The sequence below is a fragment of the Meles meles genome, chromosome 17, assembly GCF_922984935.1.
Source record: "Meles meles chromosome 17, mMelMel3.1 paternal haplotype, whole genome shotgun sequence".
Taxonomy (NCBI): domain Eukaryota; kingdom Metazoa; phylum Chordata; class Mammalia; order Carnivora; family Mustelidae; genus Meles; species Meles meles.
In genome coordinates this window covers 15721030-15739946 of record NC_060082.1, presented here as the reverse complement: position 1 = coordinate 15739946, position 18917 = coordinate 15721030, and the positions used below count along the sequence as shown (strand labels likewise).

General features: G+C 36.5%; 1 protein-coding gene across 1 annotated transcript in view; it reads right to left on the bottom strand.

Annotated features, from left to right (window-relative positions):
* Positions 1-18917, bottom strand: part of USH2A (usherin) — a 714551-nt gene that overhangs the window by 247406 nt on the left and 448228 nt on the right. The window contains exons 38-39 of the mRNA XM_045983172.1: positions 2226-2376; positions 1489-1631 (exon numbers count right to left, since the gene is read on the bottom strand). Coding sequence (XP_045839128.1) covers positions 1489-1631; positions 2226-2376 — 294 coding nt within the window. The remainder of the gene's footprint in view (positions 1-1488; positions 1632-2225; positions 2377-18917) is intronic.

Genomic DNA, 18917 nt, shown 5'->3' with positions numbered 1-18917 from the left:
TGCCTCTGTAGTGGGCCGAATAATTATTTTTAGTTAACCTTTACCAAGTGCCTTCAAGCATGATTTATCCATGAGGGAGAATTAAAAGTCTATTTTCAGTTTTGTTTTGTTTTTTCTTTAATGTTTCTTTAAAAACCTACTTTGAGGGTAAGCTCTCTGGTTCCTAAAACGTGTATACAGTTGGTGACTATGTTGTCAGATTCCCCAGAGTGTGTGTGATGCTCCCCCTAAAAGGGATGTAGGTGCCTTGAGTAGTGCACTAATGCTTTCCGGGTCTTGGGTGTCGTTTATTGCACTGTGCTGATAATTTACTAAATGGTACCCGAGAGACCAAAAGGACTGGATGTGCCCTTGTAACGTACCTAACTTGCTCCCAGGGAGTAATTACAAATTGAGAGAAATGGATGAAGTATTATATATTATTGTTCATAATGGCCTTTTTAAAAAATAAAGTAAGCTTTAAGGAGGGTAAATAGTTCTGATTCTATGTCATTTGATATCTTATCCTCACTAAAATAATATAATTAAGGGTATTAGAGAAATAAAAGGATCTATTTAAAATACAATTGATATTGTTTCAAATACCATGTCTTCTGATTAATATCTAGCCTTCTGAAAGTCACTCAGGTCCTCATTGGATGTAGAGCCAGAAAGGCAATTGGCCAACTGAGCCACATCTTCTAAGGAGCCTCTGATTAAAAGACTTGACAAGATTAACCCTAAAAACCTCATTGTTCAAAGATACAGTGTCCTCATTCACTCCGCAGAGCTTGATTTAATTTCAAACTTTTCTAAAAAAAAAAAAAATTACATTTCCATATATATGTTTTTATAGAAGCAATTTGTATAATACTAAGTACTATAGCCATGTATTTATTTTCTATATATAACCTAGTAAAAAACGCATATATGCGAATATAACTCTTTCATGAAAAACCAGCAAAGTCTCTTGATTGAAGTAAGGTAATCCCAATCTACTCTTTGTAGTAGTGTAGAATCGTTGTTATCAGATTATACTTCTCTATTCTGAAGTCTGTTTTTCAGGTGTGACTCAAAGTATAATGGACTTTCTTTCCAGGAAAACATTCAAGGACATACTAAGAATCCTCATGAAGTGAGACCCCTGTTTCATGCTCTTCGGCCTGCCAGAATTCCTCCAAAGCAGAGTACAGTGAGTGGAAGATGACAACTTCCCTCTTCCAGGATACCTAGATGTACCCTGAAGGATAGAACGGGGCCATGTCCTAACTTATTGTGAATTACTTCTTCCTGCAGTAATGTTTCTTCTGAAGTCCTCACCCTCCAAGTTCCCCAACCTACATTTTTCTTTTTATCTGGAGAGTCTGACTACAATTGCCCTAGAAGAGATTATTGTCACTAACTGTCAAGAAAATAGTGGATGCTTATTTCTCGGTTTTAGAAAAACTCAGACATTTGATAGCCCCTAATGTAGACAAGATTTGGCGGTGTATTATTCAGACCACTTACTGTCCTCTGCGGTCCCAAAGAGAATCCAGGAACTATGTGCACTGCCAAATCCATTGGAGGCAACCAACCGAAACTCATATTCTGTGTACGGTTGGAGATCTCTCACTTCATAACTTAACGATGCAGAAGGATTGGAAAATAACCTACATAGGAAAGAAATGTTCATTAGGAATTTTTAGATATTCAAAGAAATTAAAAAAAAAACAAAATCTTGTTGCAAAGAAGTTTCAGAGAACATCAATGTACAGTTAAGTACTATGATTTTCTGCTATCATATGAGATCTCTCTTAAAATAAAAGGAGCCATTTGGCTGAGGGTTTGTACTATTGCATTTATATGAGATGTAAATTCTAGTAGTATTGAGAAAATTCTAGTCTACTATTAAGACTGATTGCCATGTGGAATTTGTAGACTAAGTATTATAATTTTGTATCTACAGCCCAGACAGTATTTTCTTTTTTCAGTTCAGGTGCATGCTTGCTTTATGCAATACATATGCTCATGGAAAGTTAAGGGGGAAGAAATCTTATATTAATGCTATATAAATGAAATACAGATATTTTTGCAAAGCAAATAATGATCCCATAGGGTGTTGCTTGTCTTTTGTTTATTTGTACTTTTAAAAGGTAGCCTTTGTTTGTTGCCAATGAGAACTGACCTATTCACAAATCAAGACAAAGTAAGTTATGTCCACATTGGTTTGACAGGGAAGAGGATGGACAAAGCAGGATACTCACTCCAGAAACCCATGGGTGGAATGGCCAGGCCTCATCTGGAGCTGGTATCTGGGAGAGCCAGGAGCATTGTTGCGAGCTGGTGTAGACCAGACAACCTGAAGACTGGTTGGAGTGGCAGATGAAAGCCTCGGAGGCAGCACGCCATCTGGAGCTGTCGAAAAACACAGATGAATTAGAGCAGAGAAAACTGTGGAGAACATATGCTGGATGGAATCGAAATGCTCCATATACTGGAAAAACTGTTCCTCAGGATCAACAACAATGTTAAACATGGTCCATTTAATTTAACATTTTCATTCCTGAACTACTGTACTTCCTTATTGTTCATTTCAACACAATTACATTAGTATTTCAATCTTAAAAGCCAGCCCCCAAACAGCAAGACAAATGAATGTGCAGCACATTCCCACCTGTACTTCTGTTTATCTAATTGAAAATAGGGAGGGAACTTAGGGAACCAAATATTAAAGCACCTTTTTATTTTAACTCTTTGCTAAGCAATCAGGGAAGGAGTCCAGATCTTTTATTTCTCCCATCTATATCACCCATTGTCACTGAATCACACTGCTCTTCATGAATACAAATGACTCTCTGTTTTTTTAAGATGATTTATAACAATTGTATTTTCTACAATGATAAACATATACGATTAGCTGAAAAGAGCACATTCCAAATTTAATTCTCACCTATGATAATATAAAAACTAAAGTTTTTCCTCATGTGATTTATACAGTCAGTTGCCCTTAATTCGAATATGTTGCATGTTGAAGCATATATGTTGCTTTTTCTAGTCTAGTTGAATCTCTGGTCAATTTTTCCTGAATTCAGTCTACCTACTTGATAAAATCTAATAGTTCTATAAAGTCGAAGAGGAATGAGTGAAACTGAAGTCTATTCTACTTTAAAAAAATGACAACATGACTCTGGTTATTAATTTTTCTATCAGCTATAATGTGAATGAAACTATCATAGTAAAATTTGTTCCAAAGCTAGCCTGAAACTCAAAAGAAATTAAGCAAAGCTCTGTGAATTTAGGATAATCACTGAGCCTAATGTTTCTTTTTTTTTTTTAAAGATTTTTATTTATTTATTTGACAGGGAGAGATCACAAGTAGCAGAGAGGCAGGCAGAGAGAGAGAGAGGGAAGCAGGCTCCCTGCTGAGCAGAGAGCCGGATGCAAGACTCGATCCCAGGACCCTGACATCATGACCTGAGCCGAAGGCAGTGGCTTAACCCACTGAGCCACCCAGGTGCCCCGAGCCTAATGTTTCTTATCTTTCAAATGGGGATAGTTTTCTTTGAGAATTGTTGTGAAGACCGGGGACAATGTAAATAAAGCACCTTATTTTGGGTCTTGGTAATTATTAGTTGTTACTGCTATTATTATTATATCAGACTGATCCCAACTTCCCTTAGCATAATTTAAGTGCTACTATAATATCAGTTTTTAGGAAAACCTAATTATTGTAATATATGTTTCTAATGGCCAAAGAATACTGGAAGTCATTAGTGGAGAAGAGATCAAAATAATGAAAACAATTATCAGGTTCATTTTCAACTTCTTTTCATATACAGCCTTATGTAGTGTATATGTTTTATGTACTTTCCCCTGCAGGAGAACCTGCCTGTGGACTATGAAGCTAATGAATGGCCAGTGACGAGAACGGACGAATTATATTACAGATTTCATCAATCTCTTGTAAGGGTTTTGAGTTCACCAATAACTCACTAATTTATTCAGTAAACATTTATTAAGCCTCTACTCTGTGCAAAGTAGTATTCTTTGTGTGGGGGGATAACAGCATCGAGTCAAACAGAAATGGCCTCTGACCCTGTGGAACTTAGATGTAAACAGAGGGAGCAAGCAGTAAGCCAATGGGTACATAAGATCCTATGGGACAGCTAAGCTCAGGAGGAAAATAAATCAGGGTAAGGGAGGAGAAAGTGAAAAGGAGTGCAATTTTATTATCACATAACAATGCAGACTGAGCAGGAAGGCCATGGGAAGATCATGTCATTAGGTGACACTGAAGCAGAGACCTCAATGACAGGAGAGTGCTGGTCGTGCGAGTGTCTGGACGAAGAGCAATGCAGCCAGGGAGGAGGTAAATGCAAGGACAGCGAGAAGCGGACACATCAGTTGTATTCAAGAACAGTGGGGAGGTCAGTGTGGCTGACACGGCCATGGAGAGGGAAATGGAAGGAGGTTGAAGGGGCAGGCAGGGTCTAGGTCCCTTGAGGTCCCTTCTAGTTCTAGGCCTTGAAAATATACAATGGGCTTTGGATTCCATTTGGAATGGATTTCGGGACCATTGCTAGGTTTTAATAAAGGACATGGTACAATTTGGAACCTAGAAAGCCTACTCTATGCTAATGGAGGAGTGGGGGCAAGGGTAGACATAGGCAAATCACCTATTGTAGGAATCCAGGTAAAGGATGACAACAGCATGGATGCGAGTGACAGCAGCCGAGGCGGTGATATAGTCTGCTGTTAAGGGAGTGTGGATGGTATTTAGCGAAGAGAAAATAAGGGAGTTAAAGATGATGTCAGTGTGTTGAACCTAACCTCCCAGGTGAGTGGGGGCACCACTGCTGAGTTGAGGAATGCTGAGGGGAGAGATTCCTTATGCGGAAGACCAGGAATTCTGTTTTGTCCATGTTACACTGAAGAGCCATACCCACATCTCCAAGAGGACATCCAGGAAGAAGCTGCAAATATGAGTCTAAACAGGAGTTGTGGATGACGGAGTGTGTGGTATTTAATGGCTGAAACTTAATGAAACAACTCAGTGGGTGAGTGCAGATAGAATGAGTTCAGAAGGCATCTGTTTACTGAGCCACGAGGTCCACCAACATTTTGAAGTCAGGAGGAATCTTCTACGATAAAGGAGGTGTAAGGGAGTGGTCAGTGAGAGAGGACAAAATCCTAGAGAAGGTACAGCCTGGAAGTCAAGCAAAGAAATCTTATCAAAAAGGAAGGACTGATCAACTGTCAAACATGCTAAGAGTTTAAGGAAAGAAAATTACATTTTGCATATAGCCCAGTGGAGGTGTTTGGTGACGGTGCCAAGAACAGGTGCAGTGCGGTGGCAGGCGCGGCAGTGTGACTGGACATGGTGCAAATGGAATGAAGGGATAGTGAGCACAGGCAACTCGTTTGAAGGATTTTGTTATAGAGGGGAGTAGAAGATGGGGCAGCATTTTGAGAAGCTTCTGGTACTAAAAGAAGGTGTTCTAAAAACTGGGAGGTTTTATAGTGTATGCATACCGATTGGAAAGATCCAGAAGAGATGTGGGGAAATGATGATGTAGCAGAAAGAAGAGTAACTGCCAGAGCTATTCCTTGTATGGGAGAGAGAAGCAGGCCAGCAGGGCACAATGGCCATTGACAAGAGCAGGGATGGTATACCCATTGTGCAGAAGTGAATTCAGAGACTGCTGATACTGAGAGATAGGTTGATTTCATAATGGAAAACAGACCATTTCTGATGGTGTCCATTTTCCCAGTGAGCAAAGGCATCAGCTCAGTGCTAAAGTGTGAGGGTAAATCACATGCTTTAAGAGACATGAAATGGGGGCACCTGGGTGGCTCAGTGGGTTAAGCCTCTGCCTTTGGCTCAGGTCATGATCTCGTGTCCTGGGATAGATCCCCACAACAGGATCTCTGCTCAGCAGGGAGCCTGCCTCCCCCCTCTCTCTCTCTGCCTGCCTCTCTGCCTATTTGTGATCTCTGCCTGTCAAATAAATAAATAAAATCTTAAAAAAAAAAGAGAGAGACATGAAATGGTATGAAATTGCTCCCTCAGTTAATAGGAATGTGGCATGCCCGGGATGCAGTAGGGTTTCTATCCAGGGCCACTTATCCCATAATCCTCTGCTATAGACTTGCTAACTGATCATTTATCTGTGAACACATAGAGTTTTAACAATCATTATTTCTTATATGCTCTATGTTTTTTAATTGATTCATAATAAATGGACATATATCGAAAGACATGGGCAAAAAGTAAAGTACAAAATTGTGTATGATGTAGAACATACAAAATCATGCCCATCACTTGACTATTTTCTTGTCTAATTTTTCTGTGTCAAGGAATATCATATCATCAACAGTCCAAATTTAGGGAAAAATTAGTTCTGATAAGTCATCAACATGAAAAAATTGTAGTTTTATATACATATGTGAAAATCCATTCACCTGTTTAAAACTGTATTAAGATGGAATGGAGGTGTGCCCCGAGGTAGGCTCCATGATAATAACACAGTGTCTTGGGTTCTCTTCTGAGTGATAACGACAAAAAAAAGTGCCCCATTAAATTGGTCACATGCTGATTACATAAAATTGCAAAATATTTCCAAACAGAGTGAACATCTTAAATTATTAACATGTAACTATTCATTTTCTATGTTTCTAGTAATACTGAATTTTGGAAACCTTTCTTTCCCCTCTGGTTAACCCCTTTTATCCTAGACCTATTCCTTAGAGGCTCCTTAGCACCAAAGCAATAACTGGGAGCCAGCCATAATTTCACCCCTGGTTTCTTAACAGAAGAGCCGTGTATCTATCAGCTTGATATATTGTCTCCAAGATGCTATGTTGCTCAAAAAGCTTCTCTCAAGTTTAATATGACCCTCACGGGGCAAGCACTCCACAGACAACCTCCTGAATCAACACATCTTGTTCAGTAAATACTAATTCTACACGGCAAGTGGATAAAACAGCTACCCCAATCTATAAATTCAAAGGAAAGGAGTTTTTTAAAAAATTTCGAATTTAACCTTTTTTTGGAAGGCAAAATGAATACAACACATTAAGCCATAAATTAAATTGCAGATTGGAATACTCTGGATGCTGTAATCTTTTAAATGTATGATTTTATTAAACTTTTAAATGATGTGCACTTATGGATTCTTCTCTATCTTTAAAAAAAATATATACCCAAAACAAACAGAATGCCCTAAACTTTTGCTCCTTACAAAGTTATAGATCCCTGAGGAGAGCTCTTAAAAGCACAATCAGAGGCTTTTTTTTTTTTCTTTTTTCCACGTGACTGGTGACTATCAAGGCTGTAGTGGTCAAAAGGGGAAACCTTTGGGGAGAAAATGAATTCAATGCACCTCTCATATACACCCATTTCTCAGGACAGCCCACCAACCTGTTACTACTGCAGTGTACTTTTGTAGTATCTGTGTGCATTTAAAATATCAGAATACGGGCGCACGGACAGCTCAGTCCATTAAACAACTGGCTCTTGATTTTCGCTCAGATCATGACCTCAGGGTTGTGAATCTAGTCCACCTCCACGCTCAGCGGGGGGTCTGCTAGAGCTTTTCTCTCTCTCTTTCCCTCTCCTTCTGTCCCTCCCCCTGCTTGCATGTGCCTGCTCTCTAATGAATTAATAAACCTTTATAAAAAATAAATACTGGAATAAAATACTGCATTAAGATATTGAAGAAGTCTATGACAGTTTGTTTTAAATTAAAATCTGTAATAAAATAGATTGAATGCCATTCTGCACAAGATTTTTTGCTAACGGAAGGGAAAGGGCAGAGTAGAGGGAAAGAGTGGTTTAGACCATCTACTTTATGTTTAGCAGAGAGGAAAGACATGGCTCAAGTGACTATAACACAGAATGTGTACACAGCATATAAGAGGTATAAGTGCTTCAGGGGGGTTCACAAGTCAGAAACTCACATCCAAATGTACACTGGACCTTGTCTCTCAGAGGGACAGTCCTTGAAGGGGGCACTGCCATGGGGACCATGTGAAATGGTTCCTGTGGGGTGTATAATTATATAATTATGTCCTCAGCCTGATTCCAGGGCCGACGACACCATCAACTCTGCCCACGCCCTTTCCAAGCCCATGTGCTGCTTCTTCCAGGCTTCGCTTGGAATCCGACTCCAGTCTCGCTCCAACCACCCGCCCCCACTTCAGAGGGTAGACTGTTGGCGTCCTCATTTAGATTTCCCTGTTAACATAATGCAAGAGAAACCGAGGCCTTTTATCTACATGCATCCTGGCTGCGCCACTGAATCGCTTGGCACGTACTCAAAATCCTTGGATTACACATTTTCTCTCATTTTCTGAAATAGCTACATATGAGCAAGGACTTTAAATTCTAGTTTCCAGAATGGAAAATTAAAGTTCAGACACATACATTGAGTCGTTGAGTCATAAACAAATTGAAAACAGAAGGCAAGACTCAATTTCCAGTCACTAAACCGTATGTCATTAAAAAAGATATTAATTATGAGGAATATGCAGATGTGCTAGCAAATGGACAGTCAACCTTGAGCACAAGGATGTACAAATAGAGCAGCATTAAATAGTGGCAAGTAGGTTAAAATAGACTCACTGTTTGTGAAACAGTCTCTCATAATATCTAACTTTGGAATACATTCTCTGTGCCAGGTTTTTTGCTAAAAACCACAATTATTTCTAATCTTAAGAATTACACTGTAAAATTGTAGTGTCACTGCTTAGTAGTCTAGATAAAGAATCTGAAGCTCAGAGAGGCTATATCTTTTATCTCAAATCCCAAAAGTGGTTACTGGCAGAGTGAGGACTTGAACTGGGACTTTAAATTCAAAGCCAGTCTCTGGATTCTATACCGCAAAGCAGCATGTTACAGGAGGTGACTGATACTAGAAAATAAATATTATATTTATTTGGGTGCCTGGGGGGCTCAGTCAGTTTACTGACCGACTCTTGATTTCAGCTCAGGTCATGATCTCAAGGCTGTGAGACTGAGACTGAGCTTCACGTCTGGCTCCCTGCTCAGCATGGATCTGCTTGAGATGCTTTCTCCCTCCTCCTCTCTGCCTGCTCATGTGCTCATATGTTCTCTCTCTCAAATAAATAAATAAATGCTTAAAAATTTAAATTTATTTACTTATTTAGATTTTATTTATTTATTTGACAGAGAGAACAAGAGAACACAAGCAGGCAGAGCAGCAGAGGGAGAGGGAGAAGCAGGCTCCCCACTGAGCAGGAAGCCCAATGCGGGGCTTGATTCCAGGACCCTGGGAACATGACCTGAGCTGAAAGCAGTCGCTTAACCAACTGAGCCACCCAGGCACCCTAAATTTATTAAGTGAGTATAAAAGCAAGCCATTTATAATATTAAATAGATTAGTCTTAGTAAAGATTGGGTTTATATTCTGTCCAACTCATATAACTTAAATAGCTCTTTCCTGGTTTTACTTATCACAGCAGGGCCTCTGTCTCCTTATGATCCACAAGGAACCTGACATAGAATTACTTGTGTGAATTTGCTAGTTCTCAGAAATTAATCGCAGCCCACAGAAATTTAATGAAATACAAAATGGTGAGGTCTTTATATTAATAAGAAAAACATATTTTAAAAATTTAATATTATCAATACATATGCCATGGAATTTAACTTTGACCATAAAAGATTAGAAATAAAACAAGATGATTCTAAATCTGGAGTGCATTTAGCTTAAAAGCCACCACTAAATAAGGGATTCTTGCCCGAAACATCCCAGACATTCAGGCCGCTGTGTGTTCATTACCAGTGAGAGGAAAATAGTTGCCTCATTACACTACTGGGAAATTTTTATTGCGGGTAAGCTCCTTCTGATCTAGAATTAAACACTGTATCACCTCTACAAAACTTAGGGTGAGTATCTTTTGTCCACAACGGGACCTCTGAGAGTGAAACAAGATACTCTAAATTAATTAACGGGTTAATTTAGCTGCAGCAGGTATAAATTAGGGCTATCATGTTAACTCTGAACTCATTAGGTCCTTGTCTTGGTTGTACTAATTCCTGAGAACAAGCCTCTACTACCATCATGGGCTAGAACTTCAGGCATTTTTAAGTGGTTGTCTTCTCCTCCACTAAATTTCTCCATTTCAGGTTAAACATCTCTGCTTCCTTCAGCTAGCTTCCAGGGGGCCTTAACCACTACATAGTCTTGGGACTTGACTTGGATGTGTTCCAGTTTGATGATTATGTTCAAAACTATGAAGCCTTATGCTTAAGCTGAACACTCTTTGTGCATTCTGATCAGAGTAGATCATAGGAAAACTACGACTTTCCTTTCCTCAAGAGAAGTTGATAATTCATGAAGAATTTTTGGCCTGCTTAATATTGGAATTTATCAATGTTATTCAGATGGTGTGTATAGTTGGTTCAAAATGATTCAAAATGATCATATGGGTAGATTAAAATGCCAGATCAATCATTAGCCAACAAATACACGGAATCTGAGAGGACTGTTATTAAAGAAACAAAGTACTTAAGGGGATACAGTAGTGCCCAGCACAGTGTTTCACTGACAGAAGATGTCCTATAAAAATGTATGATGGATGGAGTTGCTGTTAGAGGGTAAGATCTGCAGAAAAATATCTCTCCCCTATGATCCAATAATAGTTAGGATTGAGACCATATTATTCATTTACAAATAAAGACTTGGTTACCTGGAAATGAATAATTTTTTAACATAAAAGATTGTTTGGAGAGTACTAATACAGCAATATCAAATTAGATCTGAAATACTGATTTATAATACATTCACTTTATCAATTATCTCTCTCAATGCCCCATTCCACAGATGTGCAAACTGAGGTTAGGAAGGTCAAGCAACTTGTCTGAAGTATATGATAGTAAGTGGAAACCTATGGCTTCATGTATCTGTTGGTTCCAAGACTGTACCTGATCTCTCAACACCAACTTGAATTTTAAATTTAGGTCTAGCCATTGTTTTTCCCCATAACACCGAAGTAATGGTAATATAAATTACTTGAAAGCAGAGAACTTATTTGTATTTCTTTATGTAACCACTAGAGCATTTATGAAATTTTGCAAATTTAGTATTGCTATGAAAGAAATATTAAACAAATGCTAGGGTGCCTGGGTGGCTCAGTGGGTTAAGCCGCTGCCTTCGGCTCAGGTCATGATCTCAGGGTCCTGGAATCAAGTCCCACATCAGGCTCTCTGCTCAGCAGGGGGCCTGCTTCCCTCTCTCTCTCTCTGCCTGCCTCTCTGCCTACTTGTGATCTCTTTCTGTCAAGTAAATAAATAAATTCTTAAAAAAAAAAGGCTAAAATTTTGTTCCTACAGAGCTAAATACAACCCCCTTTTATAGAATGTATTTTTAAACTACAAAAATAATGCATGGTCATGATAGAAAATTTGAAAATTACCAAACGAAGAAATATATATCCATAATTACATTACCCAGACACAGCCATTCTTAAACTATTATAGACTATCTCTCCTGTCTTTCTTCTATATAAGTATATTTATGCATAATTTTTTGAAATTTGAAATGATTAAGCTGAATATGTTAAATAAATTTTTAGTAAACTTTGTTTGCTTTCAATATATGGTGAAAACTATACTGTTGAGTGTATGCATTTTTTGGTAACTGGAGTTTACAAAATAATTGCAGGTGATATTTTTACAGATATGGAATATTCACTTAACAAAACTGATATTGATAGACCAAGAATTTGATTGGTTCTGAAATGCCTGTATATATCGATTGTATTATATATTGTATTATATTATATATATAATTGTATTATATATAATTAACATACAGTGTTATATTAGTTCATGGTGTACAACATAATGATTCGACAATTCTATACATTACTCAGAGCTCACCATGATTAGTATAGTGATCATCTGTCACCAAACAACATTACTACAGTGTTTTTTACTATATTCTTTATGCTGTACTTTTCATCTTTGTAACTTACTTATTTTGTCACTGGAAGTTTGTACCTCTTGATGCCCTTTATCTATTTCACCTATCCTCCTACCCACCTCCTCCCTCCAGCAACTACCAGTTTGTTCTCAGTATTTAAAACTCTGTTGTTTGTCCCTTTTTAAATTTGTTTAATCATTTTTGTTTCTTAAATTCCACTTAGGAGTGAGATGATATTTGTCTTTAACTGTCTGACTTATTTCACTTAGCATTATATCGTCTAGGTCCATCTATGTTGTTGCAAATGACAAGATCTCGTTCTTTTTCATGGCTGAGTAATATTCCATCCATCTTTTTTATTAACTCATCTATGGATGGACAGTTGGATTGCTTCCATATCCTTGCTATTATAAATAATGCTGCAATAAACATAGAGTGAATATAGCTTTTGAAATTAGTGTTCTCATTTTCTTTGGGTAAATATCCAGTAGTGAAATTACTGGATCAGTGATATTTCTATTTTTAATATTTTAAGGAACCTCCATACTGTTTTCCACAGTGGCTGCAGCAATATGCATTCCTACCAACAGGGTCCACTATATTCTTAGAAGGCAGTTGGCTATATGGGCCTGGAGTTCATGGAAGTATTTGAGGCTAGATATATAAATTTGATATATATATATACTAGATATATAAATATATAAATTTATAAAATAGATATATAAATTTGAATTAATATTCAACTCAAAAAACTGACTATGATTTAAGTATTAAAAACAGGCTCATTGGCCATTTAGTATTTCTTAGTTTCTAAAATCCCTGTTCATGTATTTCCCTCAACTAAAACTTTTTAAATCTTCGATAAGCTTTTTATTATATCAGATAGTTCTGAATGTTGTAGACATTTGCCACTCAAGTCCAGTTAGCACTTAAAAGATGTTTTAATTAAATCACTTATTACCAATTTCTTGAAATGTTTTCATTTAGAGTTTATGTTAGCTAAATCATAGAACAGAAGTCTGGGCATTGATTAAGATCCATCAGACCTGGATTCAAATCCCGATTCTGTTTTTTGCTGTTGAAAAAGTACCTTACCCTCTTTGTATCTTAGTTTTCTCATCAATAAAATAAGGATAAAAATAGTACTTCATAGGGATGGTTTGTGAGGATTAAGTGAGTTATGTAATATTTACATAATACAATAAGGTATACACCATAAACCCTATATAAGTGTTTGCTACTCTTATATCTTGAACTTTCCCCTAATATCCGACACGTGGTTCTGCCATGTCTGTTACTCACACCATGAACACCCTCATAGTTTATTCCAAAATCTCTCCTTAAGCAAGGGTCACTGAGTCACTTAATGTCCTGAAAAGCACATGTTGCTGGGTGATTCTTTAATCACCCCAGAATATTATATTAATATATATTATTATATTAATTATATTAATTATTAATATATATTAATATAATTAATTAATAATATATATAATAATATATAATAATATATAATATATTATAAATTTTAATTTTGTGGAAATAGGACAGTATTTTGAGATCAACATCACAAGGGCTTCATTGGCAAATCCAGTTCAGTTTATTACTATTTAGTGTCTAAAACAGTGCAAATGATGACTCTACAGCCCACACCACAGCAAAGACTGCAATATGATAGAAATTAAATATGTTTGGGAAATTTGTATGTTTATGGTTTATTGAAAGCTACTTAAGAACAAGGAACATACATTACGATTTGTTTCTCTTTGTAATTTTCTTCCCTATCCTTGATGTCTGTGTAGTGAGATCTCTCTTAATACATTACTTTCAGTAATAATCATATTGATGAAAGAACAAAATCTGATCCTACCCTCTACGTTTAGAAAATGCATGTTCTGATGATACCCGTTAAAGAGCTTACACTGCCCAGGCATCTCAATTTTGATCAGCTTCGTAACTGATTTTTACTTCATCAATCAGATGAGCCATAAAACTAAAGATCTCCTTACATTTTGGTCAAGAAGACAAGATATTTTTAAAAATATTTTTCACTTATGTTAACATTTATGAATTTAGATATTACTAAGTATTTCACATACGTTATCTTGTAATACTCAAAATATCCTTCTAATGTAGTTAGTATTATTTCCCCATTTTATAGATAAATACAGGTTTAGATCTTACATATCCCTGATTGGCTCCAATCCAGAGATTATGCTTTTAGCCACACTCTTCTTCATATAAGGGGAATTAAGTTTAGGCTGGGAGTCATGTGGTCTGGAGATAAAGTTCATTTTATTTTATGGAAGTAAAGTTTAAATGTGAGGAGAGGAGCACTCATTGAGATGCTCTGGTGAGAGAGAAATTTTCAAAGTCTTAGAAAACTATACTAAATCCATTAACATATATTAAAATAATATGAAATATTATATTCTGGCTAATTCAGAAAACTTACATTTTTATTTCAAAACATAACAATGACAGTAACAATTAACATTTAATTATGTTTTCTCATTTGATCCTACAATCATACCATGAATTAAATGGTGTAGTTATTGCATTAGTTTTATAGTCCCTTATGATTGCTTGAAATGCCAGGCTGGGACTCAAAAATTTGTATTTTGACTCAAAACTCCATCTTATTTCCTGTTAACTATGTAGTTTCCAAGCTATAAATATTGGGAGTACAAAAGGATTTAAAAATTAATGATAAAATTGTATTGCTATTTTTATATTTCCTGAAAAATTCATCTACCCTTCCTTCTTTTCTCCCTTGCCAACATGGTTCTAGGTGCTGGGTACATAACAGAAAACACAGCAGACGTGGTTTCCACCATGGAGGAAGTCTGGCATTGAACAAATATAAAAGTCTGTGGTTAAACATGAACAAAGTGCTTAGAAGGAGAACATTGTGCTGTAGGGGATCATTAGAGGAGGCTGACTTGTCACTAGTTGAAAAGGCAAAGCTTCTCTAAGGAAGTGCTATTTAAACTGGGACCCATTGAAGGGCTAAGATTCTGCCGAACTAGTGGAACAGCGGTTGTAAGGTGATACAGACTTAGAACTTAACTGTTAGAGGAACTCAAAGAAGGTGGCCTGGGCTCTGTTGGAGAGGACTGAAGGCCAGGTAAAGAGTCTGAAATTTATATTAAGAAGATAAAAATCTTTGATTTCTATCATTTTTTTTTAAAGCAGAGAAATGACATTATACAGTTTAGTTTTGTAAGATATTTGTGGAGGGAGGGAAAGAGGGTGGTTACTGTAATGTCTGATGAATTAACTGAATTGGATTCTGAAAGTAATAAATAGATTTATCCTGTCATTTACAAATCTTGATTTGATTTTTTTCATAAAAGTTGAGTACAGAATATAAAAAAATCCAATTACTTAACATTTCCAGCTATTTGGTTTCTTTAGATTTATCTCATATAGATCATTCTTATGCAGGTCAATAAAGAATAAACATTCATGTCATTAGAGTCCCAAAAAGAAAGGGGGAAAAAAACAACTCAAAGATAGATTTTATGATTACTCACCTGCCTAATTCCCAAAATAATTTTAAAACATTTAAAAAAAATTACAAGGGAACAAGGCTGAATAATGAAGCAAAAGGATTAGAAAATTATACTACAAAATCTAGGCTGGGTTTAGTTATTAGTTGTCAATCACCAGATTCATTTCTGAGATGCATGAAAGGCAAGGTATAACCAAAAATGAAATGTGAGTTACCAATGGACAGATTTTTAAATTATTTTAAGAACCTTCAATTTTTTTTTACTATTTCATATTAAAAATTATTTTTGGTTATTCTTTTTTCCCAAGTTTTCATTTTATGGGAGTGTATACTTAAGGAACTTGGTTTAAAATGGATTCTAATTATTTAATGAAAAAATTTGCAGTTTTACAAAATAAGAGAATGGCAGTAAATCAATTAATTTTTCTAAATTCTAAAAATAACTACTTACAATACCTCATCAAATAAATAAGATACAACTTTGTGTTTAAAACTACCAGTCAGTTGAGATGCGTGGGTGGCTCAGTCAGTTGAGTGTCTGCCTTTAGCTCTGGTCATGATCCCAGGGTCCTGGGACTGAGCCCAGCATCGGGCTCAGAGCATCTCCCTCTTCCTCTGCCCCTCCCCCTGGGTTCATGCTCTCTCTCTCTCTCACTCTCTCTCTCTCTCTCAAATAATAAATAAAATCTTTTTTTAAGTAAATAAAATCTTTAAAAAAAAAAGAGAACTAACATTCAACCCTAACAATATTCACACAGTTGTCTTACCTCATTGTTTATAAACACACATATTATTAGTTTATTAGCAACCACCTCACCACCCCTTACCAGTAAGTAAAATCAAGTTCTGAGTACTACTGATTCATTCTAGTATTTCCTGGAGATTTCCAAGTATCACCCAGAACATGCAGTAAATACAATTAAAAGCAATACCAAAATGGCAGCCACGGTCTCCAGGCTCATGAGGGAATACACTATATCTATTCTAGAAATCTCTCTAGCTCAGGAACTAGAATTATTCCTGGCAATTACAAAGAGCTCAGTAAATGTTTTGGGAATGAATGAAGGTTGAACAATGTTCAAAGTTCTGGTAAAGATTTCGATTTTATTATATTAAGGGTTTTTAACAAATTGACAACTTTAGTGACTTTGGTTAAATACCTTATAAAATATGCTAACATCTTGATATTCAAGATAAACATATTAAAATGGTAAAGTTAATTTTAAGTATTTACTGTATGCTAGGCACTGAACTAAATGCCTTATACAAATTATCACATTTAATCTCATAATAGTCCCATGTGTAAAGTGGGGTGAGTCAAGAAAAGGAGGCGTAGACAACATTTTAGTCTGTTTGGGCTGTTATGATAAAATACCATAAAATGGATAGATTATATTAACAGAAGTTTATTTCTCACAGTTCTGGAGGATGGAAAGACCATGATCAAGTACCCAGTAGGTTCAGTGTCTGGAGAGAGCCCACTTCCTGATTCATGGATAGTACCTTCTTGTTGTGTCCTCACATGGTGGAAGGGAGCAAGGCCTCTTTTTGAAAGGATTAATCTCATGACCTAATTACCTCCCCAGCTCCTACTTCTTAATATAATCACATTGGGTGTTAGGTTTCAACATGTGAATTTGGGGAAGACAAAAATATTGAGACTGCAGCAGCCATGATATGTGATTTACATTAAGACCATAGAGTTAATAGATGGTTCAACTGCTGTTTGAATCCCGCAACCTGTCTCTAAACTCTAAGCTTCCCACTGTTACTTTAAACAATACCTTTTATCGTAACCTGGCCCAACCAAACCCTTGACCTGCTTCAGAGGCAGAGTATGGTTATGCTCCTTGACCTGCCTCTACCCCATCTGCCTCACAGGAGTCTGAAGAACCAAGCTGGAGTCTGGATAATGCTTTGAGGAACAGATAAATCTTAGAGCTAGGAGGTTTGAAAGGAAGTAAAATATTTTTAAGGCTTTTTTTTTTTTTGCTTTTTTTTTTTTTTAAAGATTTTATTTATTTATTTGACAGACAGATCACAAGTAGGCAGAGAGGCAGGCAGAGAGAGAGAGGAGGAAGCAGGTTCCCTGCTGAGCAGAGAGCCCGATGTGGGGCTCGATCCCAGGACCCTGGAATCATGACCCGAGCTGAAGGCAGAGGCTTTAACCCACTGAGCCACCCAGGCACCCTTTTGGTTTGTTTTAAAAATAACTATGTCATTTAAATCTTGAGGAGGTTTATTTGAAAGTAGACACTTTGAGAAACTGTTTCTGTCCTTCTTTGTCTCAGTCTATCTCTTTTTTGATAAAGATTTCTTTTTCTTTTGCTTGTCAAAACACCCTTGTTTGTGAAAGCTCCCAGAAAGGTCTCCAGAGAAAAACAGAAAAATAAGATGCATAACAATGGCTATAGGCATTATAGACCCAAATTCAAGAAAGGATGACATTTTCTCATGGTCGTTACCAGTGTAGTAGAGGAGTGTTTAAGACAAAAGCCCTAAGAAAGTGTATGTATAAAATAAATTTTTGTAAAAAAAAAAATCCATCATATATCTCAGCTCAGTGACAAAATAAAATATCTTAAAGAGTACGTTACTGAATAAAACTGAAGATGGTATGACATTTGTCTTTGGTCTTTTGCTGACTCATTTGGGTCTACCTTTCTGAGGTAAATCCAGAATCTCACGAACATTTCACTGGCGTGAGAATACATCAGTCAAAATTGGTACAAATATTTGTCAAAAGTTATATGAAACCCAATCGGCAGATCTCACCTTGCTCTAGTAATTGTTCTTCATGAAATGAAAAATTGTCCCCGTGTTCACTAAGAGCACTTTAATTAGAATGGAAAAGAAGCCAGGATATCCCCAGTTATAGTTTATAATAGGAGTTATATAGAAAGGGGTGGCAGAGGTGGGTCAAAGGCACCAGAATAAGAAGACACCACTGAATACTAATTGCTATTGGCCATTTTGAGAAACAAAAGATTCCACTTCACATTAGCATCCATAAGACCAAGGCAACATACCTCCAACTCTACCTCCCTTTGTGGTTTAAGATTAAAGTGTTGCTTAAAATTACTCTGCAAGACAGTTTCAGTGAATTTGTTAACCAGGAACATCAGACAGACTGAAGTCATCCTCTGCTAATTTTGAAATACCCCAAAGCTGTGAATGATGTAGCTCATTGTGCTCAAAGAAAAACAGGGATTTTGAATTTCATTAAATACATTATTTGTTCAACTAGAATGTGGAACTGTCACTTTGTCAGACTAATTAGAAGCCCTGAAGTTGTGGTCATAATGCTCAAAAGAATATTTTTTTGTTACGTCTCAAACCACTAACCAAATTTTATTCTTTTCCCTTGTAGATATCCTACATTTAGACACTCTAGTTAAGCCCCTGCTTGTGACATTTGAATTCCTCTTACTATTCCTAAGACTATTCGTAAGTATTCCTATTATTTTGAATACCATCATATTCATCGAAATTAG